General features: G+C 55.5%; 6 protein-coding genes across 6 annotated transcripts; 3 read left to right on the top strand and 3 right to left on the bottom strand.

Annotated features, from left to right (window-relative positions):
• Positions 1-23: 23 nt before the first annotated feature.
• Positions 24-536, top strand: SETTUDRAFT_85506 (uncharacterized protein; the record flags this gene model as incomplete). The annotated part of the gene is made up of 1 exon (XM_008022216.1): positions 24-536. A coding segment is annotated over one exon (513 nt), but the record flags the coding sequence as incomplete, so codon positions are not given.
• Positions 537-2,038: 1,502 nt separating this feature from the next.
• On the bottom strand, positions 2,039-3,033 carry SETTUDRAFT_162233 (uncharacterized protein). The gene is made up of 3 exons (XM_008022510.1): positions 2,750-3,033; positions 2,490-2,613; positions 2,039-2,424 (listed from the first exon to the last, which is right to left on the bottom strand). The coding sequence occupies exons 1-3, from the start codon at positions 2,911-2,913 to the stop codon at positions 2,368-2,370; spliced, it is 345 nt and encodes a 114-aa protein (XP_008020701.1). The 5' UTR covers positions 2,914-3,033; the 3' UTR covers positions 2,039-2,367.
• A 727-nt stretch (positions 3,034-3,760) lies between these two features.
• On the bottom strand, positions 3,761-7,026 carry SETTUDRAFT_40570 (uncharacterized protein; the record flags this gene model as incomplete). Its single annotated transcript, XM_008022084.1, has 3 exons — positions 3,761-5,551; positions 5,599-5,955; positions 6,007-7,026. 3 exons carry the CDS (start codon positions 7,024-7,026, stop codon positions 3,761-3,763), a joined length of 3,168 nt encoding a protein of 1,055 aa, XP_008020275.1.
• Positions 7,027-7,769: 743 nt separating this feature from the next.
• Positions 7,770-9,121, top strand: SETTUDRAFT_162232 (uncharacterized protein). The gene is made up of 4 exons (XM_008022509.1): positions 7,770-8,062; positions 8,119-8,191; positions 8,245-8,576; positions 8,630-9,121. Exons 1-4 carry the CDS (start codon positions 7,907-7,909, stop codon positions 8,759-8,761), a joined length of 693 nt encoding a protein of 230 aa, XP_008020700.1. The 5' UTR covers positions 7,770-7,906; the 3' UTR covers positions 8,762-9,121.
• A 249-nt stretch (positions 9,122-9,370) lies between these two features.
• SETTUDRAFT_162231 (uncharacterized protein) lies at positions 9,371-10,684 on the top strand. The gene is made up of 5 exons (XM_008022508.1): positions 9,371-9,394; positions 9,468-9,597; positions 9,719-9,811; positions 9,868-10,021; positions 10,080-10,684. Exons 2-5 carry the CDS (start codon positions 9,526-9,528, stop codon positions 10,415-10,417), a joined length of 657 nt encoding a protein of 218 aa, XP_008020699.1. The 5' UTR covers positions 9,371-9,394; positions 9,468-9,525; the 3' UTR covers positions 10,418-10,684.
• A 688-nt stretch (positions 10,685-11,372) lies between these two features.
• On the bottom strand, positions 11,373-14,181 carry SETTUDRAFT_162227 (uncharacterized protein). Its single transcript, XM_008022507.1, has 4 exons — positions 13,718-14,181; positions 12,928-13,646; positions 11,944-12,740; positions 11,373-11,885 (listed from the first exon to the last, which is right to left on the bottom strand). Exons 1-4 carry the CDS (start codon positions 14,166-14,168, stop codon positions 11,870-11,872), a joined length of 1,983 nt encoding a protein of 660 aa, XP_008020698.1. The 5' UTR covers positions 14,169-14,181; the 3' UTR covers positions 11,373-11,869.
• Positions 14,182-14,766: the final 585 nt, after the last annotated feature.

Raw genomic sequence — 14,766 nt, 5'->3', positions numbered from 1 at the left:
TGAGAAGGACAGGACTACGTAATAAGCCTGGCAGGAAGCCTCAATGGAGATGGACAGAGCAGACAGGCAAGCTAGTGCGTTCGTCCAAAGGCGGTATAGACTGGTGGAGATATCAGAGCTGCGTTCTGATCCCAAAGCTGATTCCTTTCGCCAAAGAGTGCCTCCAAGATAGGCCTCAGACCGTAGTTATGGAGGATAAGGCACCTGGGCACGCCCACCAGTATCAGAACGTTGTCTATAGTCTATCCAACGTCGAGAGACTACTTTGGCCTGGCAACTCTCCAGACTGTAACTGTATTGAGCCATGCTGGTTCTACATGAAGAGAGAGACTACAAAGAAAGGAGCTCCACAGTCAAGAACGGAGGCAACTAGAATCTGGCTAAATTGCTGGAGAGATCTCCCACAAGCTAAGATCCAAGCTTGGATTGAGCGTATTCTTATACATATTCCAAAGATAATTGAGCTACAAGGTGGTAATGAGTATATAGAGGGGAGAGATAGGCGTTGTGTAGGAGAGCGGCCAGATTTCGGCTAAATTATTCTTGGCAGGACAAAACTTTTGTGAGGCACCTCCGTACTTACTTGGTTGTCGCCTCCCGCCTCCGCCGTCAGCGTCACATGGGTCCGCTACATACTGTACATTTCAGCCTTGCACGCCGTCGCTGAACTGGTTACTTAGTCATGCTCAAAAAGGTACTCATGCCCAGCAAGCGACCCAAGCCGCTTTCCCTTTGACAATCCGACATTGTCGTCGCGGGTGCCGCGTTTCCCGGGTCTAATACTACGTACGTGGCAACCCAAGGTCGCATTGATGCAGTCATTGATTCATTCGTCCATTTCCAACATGCAACTTCGACGCTCTATCCTGCAATTTCTCCTACATGCACCCACGGACACTTTGTAACGCGCCACCGGCGGCGCAGCACACATGTGACTTGTGTAGTAGGTAGGTAGTACATACAGCTCGCCACAAGCATGCTCCTTGGCTCTTCACATTCCACATTGCACTACACACCCAATCTCTACTTGAGTAACAAAATACTTGCCCATACATGTACACCGAGTACAGTAGAGGTACCTCGGCCCAAAGAACAGGATTAACCTTCATACTGTTCCCAGCCAGCTCTGTCACCGGCTTGGATGCCGCTCGAAAGGTTCTCCACCAAGCTATTCTTAGCCTAGATGACAAGGCACATGATGGATTGTCCCGGGATATATGGTTTTGAACTCGCCGAATATCCTGCCACACTCGTGTTCCCCCTCTCTGCCTGTCCTATCCAAACCAAGCAAGAAAAGGCAGGCATGCCACTTTTTTTTGGTGTCGTCTTACCCGAGAATACCACCGCCGACGTGGTTAGCCGGCCGGTCTAGGGACACTATGGAGGCTCTGCGGTCTGTGCTTTGTCTTCGTTGCCCCATGTGGTCTGTCTGTATTTTTCCGGGCTCAAGTCAGCTCATATATGCTCACGGACCCGCCGTCGACGGCGTGCTTATCTATAGGTGGGATTGTGGAAATACCAAGTATGAGTGGTCTTTTCTCTCTTGCTTATCTACATGCACATGGTCCGGTGTAGTATGCGTGCAAAGAATGGCCATCCCATACACGTATGCAGTCCCTAGATCATGTGCCTGTACTTGTGCTTTTATGCAAGTCATGAATACACATATACATACTTACGTACTACACTATCGCTTAGTCAATCAACTGCAGATCAAGCAAATCGTCATTTGAGAAACCCCGTCAAGTCCGCGGCGGCATCAGATAAATTACCTCTTCGGCTGAGCTAGTACGTTTCTACAGATGCGGTGCTAAAATTAACCTGAACAAACACCTTCCTGTCTACGCAGTAGCTGCGATACTACAGTAAATACGGCAACCAACAAGCATGCATAACCAACAATCATCAACGCGATCAGCGCCCGACTATCCTCCTCGTATTTCTTGAATGAGACACAATGTCTATACCGTCTGCATCATACAAGACCGCCGGGGGGTATCCACGAGGAGAGCAAAGACTTCGTGTGCATATGGATCAGCTTCACGACAAGAGCTCGGGTAAACACGATACCAACTAAACAAATTTGTCTTCACGGCGAAACAGAATATCCACGGCACACCACCCCAAACAACAACAAACCATGCATCATCATCTCGTATTTCATCCAAGATTAATTTCTCCTGTACATATTTGGGTGCCGTCGGCTAGCTTTTCAGCATAGGCCCGTGCACTATAGCTCTCGCAGCTAGCCGGCCAATCTTCCAGGCCGACAACAGAGCTTCCCTCCCTAAATCGTGATATCATATCGAAGTCGTAACAAATCGAACCATCATCGCTGCTTCTCCAAGAAGCCACTACACGACGCGCTTAGTGGGCGACACGTCCACCCTGAGTCTCGTTCGTGATGCCGATGCGCTCAGCGTTCTGTTCACACAGCCATGTTAGCAACCAGATCAGATGCCCAAGACACAAGAAAGGAGAGTACGAACCTCAGTGGACTGGACAGAGCCATCGGTAAGGATCTTCTTCATAACATCGTCTTCGTTGCTGGTGCCGAACTCATTCTCAAGTTGGCCTTTGCTGGCCGTGTTGAGGATGCCCTGCTTGCCGTGCCTAGTTGTACTGTCAGCAAATACCCACCATATGGCCTGCTCCACTTCTTGGTCTTTTGAATGCGGGGAAGCGCCATGCCAATGCCAGCTTCACACAGAGCGGGGTACAACGACCAAGCATCAGAGGGTCAACATACTCAGGAACCATAATCTTCCAGCCAGCAACAACATCCGTCATGGGGATGCTGCTGTCTCCCTTCCACTTCTTAAGCATCTCCTCGCTCTCAACGAAGACGGTAAACTGCTCGCCTGAGCTGCCCTTGTAGAAGACCTGCGTCTGGGGAGCGTTTCCACGAGCCATTGTTGCTGGAGTGTGTCTTGTGTCTGGTTTGTTGGTGGGATGGAGATTCGAGTAGCGTGAACTGTGATTCAAAGGTCGCGGTTGTGCGTGTAAAAGCCCGAGTTTGTTTATGAGTTTGGTGGATGAGTGGAGGGGAAGCTTTGGAGGGGCTATTTAGCAAGCTCGTGAGCTTTGACCGTAGCCACTACGTCATCGCCAAGCCTGGACCTACATTCTCGAAGCTGGTAAGACGAGGCAGGCCAAGCATGTGAGACACGCAAGCTCTCTCACTCTCACCCTTGCCTGGAATTGCGGCTCCTTGGTGAAACCATGCGGCTGAAGGGCGTGGCTCTGCCTTGTGTAATCACATCGTTTCCTGGTCAGCTCTCGCCATGCGGCCACGAACAAAACAACACATGCATTTGGCTTCGACAGCTATCTGCTCGCAAGCGCACCCCAAAAGAAGACATGCCACGTCTCCCGTCCCGACACGATGACGTCTTAGTCATAATGTGATTGTTACTATCCAAATATACGTGTCTTTTTGCAATGGGGCCCTCCATCGTACGATCGCGTGCACCCTCAACCCCACAGCCAATGACGTCATACCGTGCCCACCGATCCCAGGCGGGCTGCGGGTGTGCCTTGCATTAATCCCATTGATCGTCACCATCTTATCCATCGTCCGCTTCGTGTCAGTCGTGGTATCCATGTCTCGTGCTTGCTGTTGCCGCAAGAATAGCCTCCGTCATTACGTCGTGATAGCTGCTGCTGCGTCGGACCAGGCTGCTTCGCCGTGCCCTCTTGACCATTACCTCCAAGTGCTGTGATCCAATGCCATAGTCCACATCACTACACACATCACCTCTTAGCGAAAAAAATTAAATATCCTGCTCTTGCTCTTGAAAAACTTCCGCGTAGGCGTGGTGCGTGACAACCCCGGCTTCGAGCTGCGGTCCTTGAATGCCTCCATCTTCAGCTTCTTGTTCTCCATGCTCCTCTCGCCGTCTGTACAGGGAGGTGCTGCACGCAATGCCGCCTCGGCTGAACTGTGAGAGGTATTCCTCCCTGCCACACGTACAGCAGCCTCTGATCGCGGGAGGTTGATCATGTGAGTAGAAAGGCGCCGGACCTTCTTTGGCTTGGCCTGTGAGCATCTTTCGGTAGGCCCTCCTGTACTGGTAGTACGGTTGACGAGGCGCCGATGTCTGGTTGACGGTCGTGTGTCCTCTACTTCAAAGTCGGTAGGTAAGAATGCGGCTGGCGCGTTGTGAAAGTCTACCACCGCTGGTGCGGGTCGTCGATCGGCTGCTGACGGAGGCCGTACAGTTCCGTGGGAGGCCTTGCGAGCACGGCTTCCAGACGAGTCATCGGATCTTGAGTTGCTCGCATTGGAAAGACTAGGCGAGCGGCGCGAAAAGTTGCTGGCGATGCTTGCCATGCTCAGTTTACGCATCACCGAGTTGGCCGAGGCCCTGATTTGATTCTCCATTCTCCGAGTCGACATGCCCGGAAAAGGTAAGAGATCCTTTGTCCATACATCTTCTAGAGTATTTTCCAGACGAATGCGCTCGGCTCGTCGTGGCACTAGCGTGGCGACGTGATTGGACGAAAGATGCGATTGCGATCTTGCGACTATACTTGGGGAAAATGTTGGAGGCGTTTCGGGTATCTTTTGAGCCTGTGTATTCTTGATGATTACCTGGCTCATGTTCGTCTTCGCGCCTAGCGTCGCCGCTCGGTGCACTGACATGCGTCGCACTAAGCTGTTTGCATGACCAAAAACCGGGCCAAGGGATTTGAGTTCGAGAGATACTGATGTGAACATATCTTGCATATTGGATTGACCTTCGACGAAGTCGTGTGTCTCATAAACAATACGTTCGCGCAGTTGAGTCTTCCATACTGCTTCCTCTGCAGAAGAGCACGCACTGAAAATCAGCTCGTGCAGGCGATGACCATGCTCAAATACAAATTTCCACGTATGGGGTGCAGTGTGACATTGCATGCCGCGACCGTTATCCGACTCTTCGATACTCGCATTGGCCAATCCGATCAAGGCAACAACGGTGTAAGGGGTATGGAATCTGCTTGCTGTTGCAAGTACCAGGCACGATTTGTATAGTACACACACCATGTAGGATCCCTTGATTCGATCAGGCGTCTGATAGGCCACGTGGAGAACACCACAGAGCAGAACGTGCCCGAGTAGTCGGAAGATGAGAGCTCGAGATAGCTTTGGCTCCTCAAACACCAGCCGGTCTTGCAACTGCCAAGTGATTTCAATCAACCTCCGGGTTTGAGGGTCGTCCTTGGCTTTGTTGACCTCGCGAATCGTTTCTTGCAAGCGGAACAGCGCCTTCTCAAGCTCAGCGTGCGCCTCCGGGTCATCGTAAACGGGCGTGTGGCGGCACAGGTCGTCGAAGAGTAGTGGATATTTACAGACCCTCTGGATGGGCTTGATAAGAAGATCTGGGAAGCTGAGCGCCTTTTTGCTGCCGGCTTCGCGGTTGTTCTGCGAAGCAACCACTTTTTGCAATGCTTCGACGCCCCTTTCGTACTCTTGCCAGCCATGCAGACCCTTGCACATAGAAGTCAGGTCCTGAGACATTGTCGTCCAATGTGCGCCATACTCTTCGTATGTGAAGAAGCGCCTCATCTATCTCCTGTTAGTAAAGCCAGGTAAGCTGCATATAAAACACGCACATGTTTGTTGAAAATCTTGGCAATGTTGCCCGCCGTCGTTGTGTCCGTTACCAGTCCGCGTGGTCTAGGGTCAGGTGACCGTCCTATCTCTAAAGAATGTCTCAGCCTCCGAGGAGCCCTGTTTTCAGTGAAGCGTCCGGGCACAATGTCTGCGCTATGGAAGCGAATGTGTTTGGCTTTTGTTGCAGGGTAAGCCTCCTGGTGCGCGCTCTTTGTAAAGTCGGCGTGAGGAACGACGTGATGGAGTTCTGCGAGCAGATCCTCGTGCAATTGCAGGATTTGAGAGATGTTTTGCTGAATGGATGATTTGGTCTGTCCTGACACAGAAGGGATGGTCGCGAGAACCATAAAGTAGTCCTAGACATGTCAGTGGTTACCTGAGGCCGTACTGGCTGGCACATGACATACATTGATCAGGACTTTGAGGTCTGCAATGTAGCTCTCCTCTGAAGCAATCAATTCTTCCACGACTTTACGGCGTTGTAGCGATCGGAGCCAGGCGCTTTCATCAAGCACAGGGCCCAGTGCACCACGGTAACTTTCAAGTGATCGGCGGGCTTCAGAGACGTTGCTGCTTCTGTTTCCCAAGCGAGTCTTGCCCTGCAAGCCACCATCGGAGCGTGGCGCAATACTGGTACTTCCAACCGTTATGGTCGTAGACTTGATCGCGGTCACGTATTCCATGGAAGAGGTCAGAGAGCCGTTGGTCCTCCGCGCAGACATGGAAAGGCGCTCAAGCGGCTGTGAAAGGATCGACATGCCGTCGGTCGCAATGCCAGACAAGTGAGCCGAGTCAACAAGATGCTCTCGCCACCGCTGAGCATGCCGACGCCTTAGGGTGCTCATCCACCGCCGGAAAGGCTGCGAAGGCGTCTGCACGGTAGCCGGGGCTGCTTGGCATTCGTCGTGCGTTTCGCTTGTGGCGTTGTTGAGATGTTGGTCTGCGAGTGATGGCACGTGAATGGCCTCATAAACGTTGAACAAATGCGTCTCGTCGAAATCGTTCTCATCGCCTTGGATGCCTTCTCCGTCCAGGCTCTCGTGTTCGGAAGGGAGCGCTGGCACATGCTGCCACTCGTAGGAACCCGCCCTGGCAAGGTAAGGTGGTGGGCGATTGAGGCCGCCGTTTCGTGTTGGCGGCTCGCCGGCCACGTCTGCAGTAGTAAAGGGGAAGTCTGTCTTCTCAGAAGCAAGATTAAGCAGCGACTGCGAGGTGAGGGGCGGAGTGTTCTCGTTGACGCGGGCGCCATCACCCACTCTGCCATGGCCAAGAGAGTAGAATGAGCGGGCGGAGCTGTTGCAAGCCGTGACATGAATGGGCGGTGCATGCCGTGTGTCGTTTTGGGGTGAGCAGGCACTGAGGTAGGGGTTGTCGCTAAAGGAACGCTTGAGGGGGCTCTGGGGACGGAGCGCCAGCACGTAGGCCATGTCAAGGGCGGGTCAAGTGGTTTGGACTAGACTATGAGCGGCGGCGCATGGAGGGTCGAAGCGGCATGAGATAAATACTACTGCATCCAACGACGATGACTTGGCGGGGGGACAAGAGCGGTGCAGAGTTGGCCAGGGAGCCTGAGGAAGCATGCTGGAGACGGCGACGGGCTAGGCAATGCGAGCTGGCCGTGTGGACCAAGGGGAAGTGCACATGGGGCAGGGCGAGAGCAGGCGACGATGCGGCGAGCAGGTATTAGTGGCAAGCTCAAGGACGCAGGCGAGGGAAGGGAAGATGGGCTGGAGGCGATCCGAGGTCCCGTGTGCCGGGGGAGCCATGGGCAGACATGGCGCAGGGAGCGTCGTGGACCATTTTTTGAGGAGCAGCTAGCGTGCTGGCCTCGTTGCTTTTCGCCTGCGTGGTAGTTGCGAGGCACGATGACGGTAGGAGCCCGAGTGGCCCGTACTAGCCGTCTGTGTGCGCTGTCGGACGGCCGTGGATGGCGTGCGGCGGTGGCAGCAAGGCTGTTTGGCAATGGGGACGGCGGGCCATGGGCGGGCGGGCGAGCGAGGGCGAGGATGAATGCGGTGGCGGTGGTGGTAGTTGTGGTGGTTGTGGTTGTGGTTGTGGTAGTAATAGTGGAGTGAAGTGACTGGGGCCACAGTGATGGATGGCTTCTGCCCCGCACCAGGGCCCTTGGAGGCGCGTCTCGCAGCTCCAGCTCGCCCCTCCACCCCGCCTCCAGAGGTGCAATTCCGGTGCATACAGCAGAACTAGTCGGCCTGGCGAGCTGCACGACAGTACATACACCTAGGTCGGAGATTGACATACACAGACACGCACACACACACACACACACTCGCACCCGCCACGCCCAGCATGGACGACATGCATGCGCCGACTGTGACGTCGGGCCCGACGTCGTCCGGGCACTCCAACGGCGTCCCCAAGGAGCAATTGACGCTGCAGGAGCTCATGGCGGAGAAAGACCGCGTCGAGGCAGAGCTCAAGGCGCTGGGCCAGGTGTTGGATTCGGTACGCACGGCAAGCACGTCGCCCGGCCACGGTCATCATCTGATAGTTGGTTGCAGCACGGCGTTCGCATGACGACTGGCCTGACCACGCTCGACGGCTTCCCGCGCAGCGACATCGACGTCGCCCAAGGTAGGGCGCCCGCGCGGCAGACGAGATGCGGATTTGTCGCTGACGAGGCGCAGTGCGCACTACGCGGGCGCGCATCATCCGGCTGAAGAATGACTACAACGACCTCATGTCGCGCATCGAAAAGGGCCTCCACGAACACCACGCGCGGCTCGCAGCAGCACAGGCAAACGATGCGGCGACGGCCCGGCAGCCGCTCGAGGCAGCGGTGGCGCCGGCGGGCGGGCTGGAGGCGCCGTTTGCAAAGGTCAACAGCGTGGTGGCGGGCAGCCCGGCCGACGCAGCGGGCCTGCGCGTGGGCGATACGATAACGCGGTTTGGCTGGGTCGACTGGACAAACCACGAGAGGCTGGCGCGCGTGGCCGAAGCCGTGTCGCAGAGCGAAGGCGTAGGCGGCATCGTGAGGGAGCTGGTGGCGTGCACAGGGCTGACAAGCTACAGGTGCCTATTGCCGTGAAGGCGCTGCGTGCCAGTGCCTCGGGCGGCCCCGCGGAGAGCATTCAGATGCAGCTCACGCCGCGACGCAACTGGGGCGGGCGAGGCCTGCTGGGCTGCCACCTGCTGCCCATGTGAGGCCGGGCGACGAGGCGGCTGGGAATGACGTCAGTTGGCATTGGGCTGTCCATGCGCGGCGGCATCGACGGCGGACAAAGGCGTGCGTGGCCAGGCATGGCATGGCAGGGCATGGCACGGTATCACGGCGTGCTGGCGGGCAGCGGGTGTGGGCAGGTAATCATGCTGCCACTACCAGGCACACTGGCAGATAGGCCTGGCGGCCGTCATGGGTCGATGTTAATAATGGCGCTTGCTGCGTGGCGCTCTGGGTTTGGGTCAACAAGCACAATGGCAGCAGCAGCAGCAGCAGCAGCAGAGCAGGATGCCCGGTGGCGGCCTTGTCTGCGCACCTGGGGCCAGCCCAGACAAACCACGGTGATTTTTTTCCCTTCTCTCGTGTCTGTTTCCTTCGCGGCCGGGCGGCCAGCGGCAGTTCGCGGGGCGGTTGGCGGCTCCAGAGACAAAGGCTGCGGCTGCCTATCCGCCTCTGCCTCTGCCTGTGCCCGGCTGTCTGCCTGCGCGAGGTCAAAATTGCCGCCAAGAGATCCACACCGCCCGGGGCCAACACCTGAGCTTGCACAACAAAACCTCTTCTTGCCCCTCTGGAAGTCACTTCACACGCCTGCACCATTCCCCACTCTTTCGCCCAACGTAAGCCTGCACCACGCCCGACTTTTGCTCAACCCCCCCGTGCGACCTCAACTAACTCCCTCTGCTCTCGCAGTCTGCGCATTTCCTCCCCACGCATCACATCCCATCCCCACCACCGCAGCCCCTACGCCATGGCCGACTCCGCCCAGCCCAGCTGCCCAACCTTCAAGCTCGTGCTCGTCGGTGACGGTGGTACAGGAAAGGTACGCTGTCTGTTTTTCCCACATCGCATGCGCTAGCACGCTGCCCGTCGCGGCCATTGCGCACCCGGCAGGGCCTGCATACGACGCTGCCCGAGCACTTTTGCTAACAAAGCCGTCCCAGACGACCTTCGTCAAGCGCCACTTGACCGGAGAATTCGAGAAGAAGTACATTGCGACGCTCGGTGTCGAAGTCCACCCGCTCGCCTTCACCACCGTACGTAGCCGGATGCCGTACCCGCCCCAAGCGCCCTACTGACCTCACCACCACAGAACCTCGGCCAGATCCAGTTTGACGTCTGGGACACCGCAGGCCAGGAGAAGTTTGGCGGTCTCCGTGATGGGTACTACATCAACGGCCAGTGCGGTATCATCATGTTCGACGTGACGTCGCGCATCACATACAAGAACGTCCCCAACTGGCACCGTACGTCTGCCCTCATCCTGCGCGCGCGCTAACCAAGCCGACTAACACTACCCATCAGGTGACCTGGTCCGTGTCTGCGAAAACATCCCCATCGTCCTGACCGGCAACAAGGTCGACGTCAAGGAGCGCAAGGTCAAGGCAAAGTCCATCACTTTCCACCGAAAGAAGAACCTCCAGTACTACGACATCTCGGCCAAGTCCAACTACAACTTCGAGAAGCCCTTCCTCTGGCTCGCCAGGAAACTGGTCGGCAACCAGTCTCTCGACTTTGTCGCCGCCCCTGCTCTTGCGCCTCCCGAGGTCCAGGTTGACCAGGCCGTCCTCGACCAGTACCGACAGGAGATGGAGAACGCCGCCCAGATGCCTCTGCCCGACGAGGACGACGCCGACTTGTAGATAGGGTCATGAGCTTGCTCCTGGCCATGGCTGGGACTATAATGGGTACACGAAATCGAATTGGAACATGGGAATGGATGGTTAGGGAACCGCAAAATTTGCAGCTCTAGGAGCTCCAAACATTGCTAGCAAACACGGAGGTGCGACGAGGGGTTCTGCAGAAATGACTACTACATGAAGCGCTGGATTAGCCGGCGTTTCGACGAATGAGTAAACACTAGACTCTTACCACGTCCAGCGCGGATCAAAATTGTCAATGCTGTGTTTTGATCAAAAAAGTTTGGAATTTGGACAATATGCAGGCATGCAAACCCTGTCATGCAAAGTGAACCGGTACGCCAAAGAAAAAAAAAGGCTACACCTACTCCAAGGGTGACCAGTACGAAAACAACGGATCCTGACAGACGAAAAAGAAAAAGAACAAGGACGCGCGCATAGCTCGTCTCTTCATTACCCGAGTCTTTCTTTTCCTTTTTACCACCAAAAAAAACAACAACAAAAGCATTCATGCATGCACTGAGGAGATACGGCACTTGGATGGCACTGACACCGGCTTGGCACTTGCCGCCCTTTTTCCCCTTTGCCCTCGCCATACCTGCTCACGTTGCTTTTTCCCGCCCGTTGCTTGCCTCTCTCCTTTGACCACTCCTCCCCTCCAATCAATTGGCTGCGCATTCCCTGCCCTGTCCGAATATCCTGTCACATTGTCTTCTTGTTCGTTTTTTCTTTTTCCTCTTTCTCATCTCATCTCTTAATTTGCTTTTTTCCTTCTCCCTCTCCCACCGTTTTTCTTTTTCTTTTCCCTTCATGTGTAAATACGTACCCCCTGTTGGTCGCGCTCATTACACACACACACCCTAGTCTTATTTGTTGCAGCCACGTTGTTTTGTATGTTTCTTTTCCTCATCTCATTCTTCCTCTTTCTACATGGAGCTAGGATTGGTTGGTATTCATTAAGACTGACATGACAAAAAACAAAACAGATGGAAAAAAAAGGGGAACGAATAAGAGAGCAGGAGCAACAGCATTCGTGCAAGTGTGTGGCTAGATATATGAAAACTTTGGTATACGTGTCTCGTTGTACAGTGACATGAGAAAAAGGACAAAAATAAAATAAAAATAGAAAATCCAACCAGAAATGGACCCAAGATTGACAAGACTGAGAAACAGGAAATGATCAAATGTCTAAGAGTACAAACAACGCTTGCGTAGAAAATAGACATTGCATCGACGGAGAAAAAGGAGAGAACGAACAAGGGACGGCAGCCATGGGGGCGACACGAGCTCAAGGAGAAATCTATGGCCATATTACACCTTGTGAAAAGCTTCCTGCCATCGCTGTGCTGGCTTTCTGCTTCTCGGTGCGCCGAAACAGCAGACGACGCCTGACAGGAAACGAGTGAGACTATTGAAACACGTTGATGAATGAAATCGTTCCTGCAACGTCGACGCCTAAGACTTGAGCATCCTATGCCATGGTTAGCGACTTGATCGCTACGAGAAACCAAAAAAAAACATTTACTTACGGTGCAATCAATTGTGCGTACTGCTGCTGCGGGACGTGGCCTCCCTCCTCGATCACATTGCGAATGATGTCACTTTGGTCAATGTTGCTCCACAAATGGATGCCCATGGCCTTCTTGCTGTTGAATAGTGTGTGCGCTACACCGCGGACTTGGCCGAGCACGACACTGGCAATCGGCCATGTGTTGGAGTACTGCTGTAATGTGCCCACGTCGAGACGGATAGATTGTTTGATGATATCGTCTTGGCCATCGGGCACGAGGAATGACCAGTACGAGAGATGGACTACCGAAGCCATGACGACGACGCATGTGAAAAAGGGCGTGTGGTAGAGCAGTTGGCCTGGCAGGCGAATCAACGACGAAATATTCTCAGCAGAGGTAAGGCATTTGGCTGTGTGGATTTCCCGCGTCTGCGTCGGGAGCAACACTTGTCCTGGTTGCACGCAAATGTTGACGCCTTCGACTCGTCCGAAACCGAGGTTACTTCGTGGTCGGTGTAGCATGATTGTGCTGCCTGCATTGACCATGTGTGCTTGGAACAGCACCTCGTCAACATGGCCGTCGTTGTTCACAATCTCCATTTTCGACGGGGGAAGGTGCAGCCGCCAGTTGCACAGGTACTGATCAACAACATCGACTGCATGGTATTCAAATGTAGAGTCAAGGCGTGCGCATTCAAAAACTTTGCCCAGGATCCGAATGGCATCAATGAGGTACGTGAAGGAGCTAAAAGTGGCCAAAGATGGAAGGAAGGCCGAGTCGTCATAGTCTTGCAGAGTAGATGGGTAGGGGATTTGCTGCTCAATTTGTTAGCCACTTTCCGTCGTACGCATACGCAGTGGGGTAGGTCTAAAAGGGCATAGTTGCCATGGAAGAAGATCGTGGACCATCAGGTGAGCGGCGCAGCAGCCCGTAACTCAGGCAGGAAACTATGCCAAGCCGATTTGACAGATGTCAAACCAGACTGCAGGGGTCTGGACTTACGCCTGAAAAGTACTGGCAGTTCTCACACGGGAGTGGAACGTCTGTCGCCACGTCTTTTAGTCTAAATTGCACGCCTGGGTTGACGGCTGTCATCATGCCGTTGGCTGTGAACATGGACCACCACGTCCTCCGCCAACTCTCTTCGAGCTGTGCATTGTTCCCTCCGTGCATCATGGCATACTCGATGCGGTTGAGGCCAATTTCCAGCGTCAGATCCTGGGCCATAGTAAAGACTTGGGCGGCTCGCGGGACCTCGTTGTGCGCATGGAGCCCAATGGCAAAAAGCAGCAGTGCCTGCACCGTCCACCCGTCTCTTGAGTAGTTTCCGCTGTTGATATGGCGGTCCAGTGCCTCCTTGTACATGGCAGTGGGCACGGCGGGCAAGAAACTCGATCCAATAAACTGCACGGCAACTTCTAGGAGCGGGGCGCGTCGGTTCTTGAAGACGTCCAGCAGCGCCATTTCTGGCAAGCAAAAGGGATGCGAATTGTAAAAGTAGTGGTAGAATGCCTGGACGGCCGTTTCGGGCCCATGGTGGCCGAAGCGGTTCAAGCGTGCGGTTCCATTCAGGTTGAGTTGGGCGACTGGCGAAGCGACTGGGCGCACACCGAGGCCGTGGGCCGGGCTAAGCTGGTTCACAGCCGACGCGTCGCTGTTGTACGAATAGTCAGGCGACGAGATGTGCCCGTTGCTGACAGACACCTCAGCCGCAGAGAGGCCTAGATATGTTAGAGCCGAGAGACAGGCGGCCACGGCAACGAAGCGCAGGCAAAGATGAAAAAGCACTCACTGTGGACGGCGGGCGGGGCGGCGTTGGCGTCGTCTTTGTTCTTGCGCTTGCCCTTCCAACCTCGCCGCGACTTGATGTAAGTGCACTCGACGTTGTCGGTCTTACATCGGGAACACCGGACTCCACCATCGCACTTGAGATGCCTGCTGCGGCACTGCACACAGGCGACGGCGACTGAGGCTCTGGCCTGGTCGCCGGCGGGCGGCTTTTGCGCGCTCTTCTGGGCGGCCTGGGAGCTGGCCCTGCTGCCATTGGAGGACTGGGGCGTGTGGGCGGGCGGCGTGCTGCCATTGACGCTGCTGCTGTGGGTAGCGACGCTGGTCGTGGGCGACAGATGGAGCCCCAGCGAGGGTGAGAAGGACGCTGTGGAGTCGGACGAGGAGAAGTCGTGGTGGCTGCCCCAGAAAGCGGGATCTACGCCAGCCGAAAGGGACGAAGGCTGGCCCGCCATCGGGTGGCCGGACATGGGCATAGGGGAGGGAGGCATGAGCGGGCGTCTGCGGGCGCGCGTCTCTCGATTCGCGACAGTCTAGCAAGCCTCTCTGGTCGGCGACGTGTCAGACGTCGCGGCTGTGCGTATGCGTATGTATGTCTGGAGAGACTTGGAGGTTCACGGGTGCAGGCTGCTAGTACAGTACTGTCGACGGCGGGCACGTGACCTGCTTGGCTAGTGCTAGCGCCGACGTGCGCGCCCCGCTACACACCCGCGAACCGTTGGCCAACCCAATCAATCCCTCCGCCGCCCTCGACGAGCGCAAGGGGGGGCAATCCAAGCAGCACCAGCCTCTGCTCGTCCCACCCGCGCCCGCACGCCCGCTGCCAGCTGCTTGTCGTCGTCGTCTGCTTGTTGCTTTTTCCATCTCTTCTTTGTCCCCCCTCACTCACAAGCCCGCCCGGCCGAGCACCCCGCTTCCTTCTCGAGTCGCTGCAATATCACCACCCTCGGTCTTCTTTCGCGGACGTACGCGGACGCCCAGGCTGTCACGGGCTGCTTGCAACCGCTGTTGAAACGCTATCGGGACTGTGCCCCTGGACTGCCTGCCCCCCCC

Source organism: Exserohilum turcica (genome assembly GCF_000359705.1).
Source record: "Exserohilum turcica Et28A unplaced genomic scaffold SETTUscaffold_1, whole genome shotgun sequence".
Taxonomy (NCBI): Eukaryota; Fungi; Ascomycota; class Dothideomycetes; order Pleosporales; family Pleosporaceae; genus Exserohilum; species Exserohilum turcicum.
This window is presented reverse-complemented; position numbering and strand designations above follow the sequence as displayed.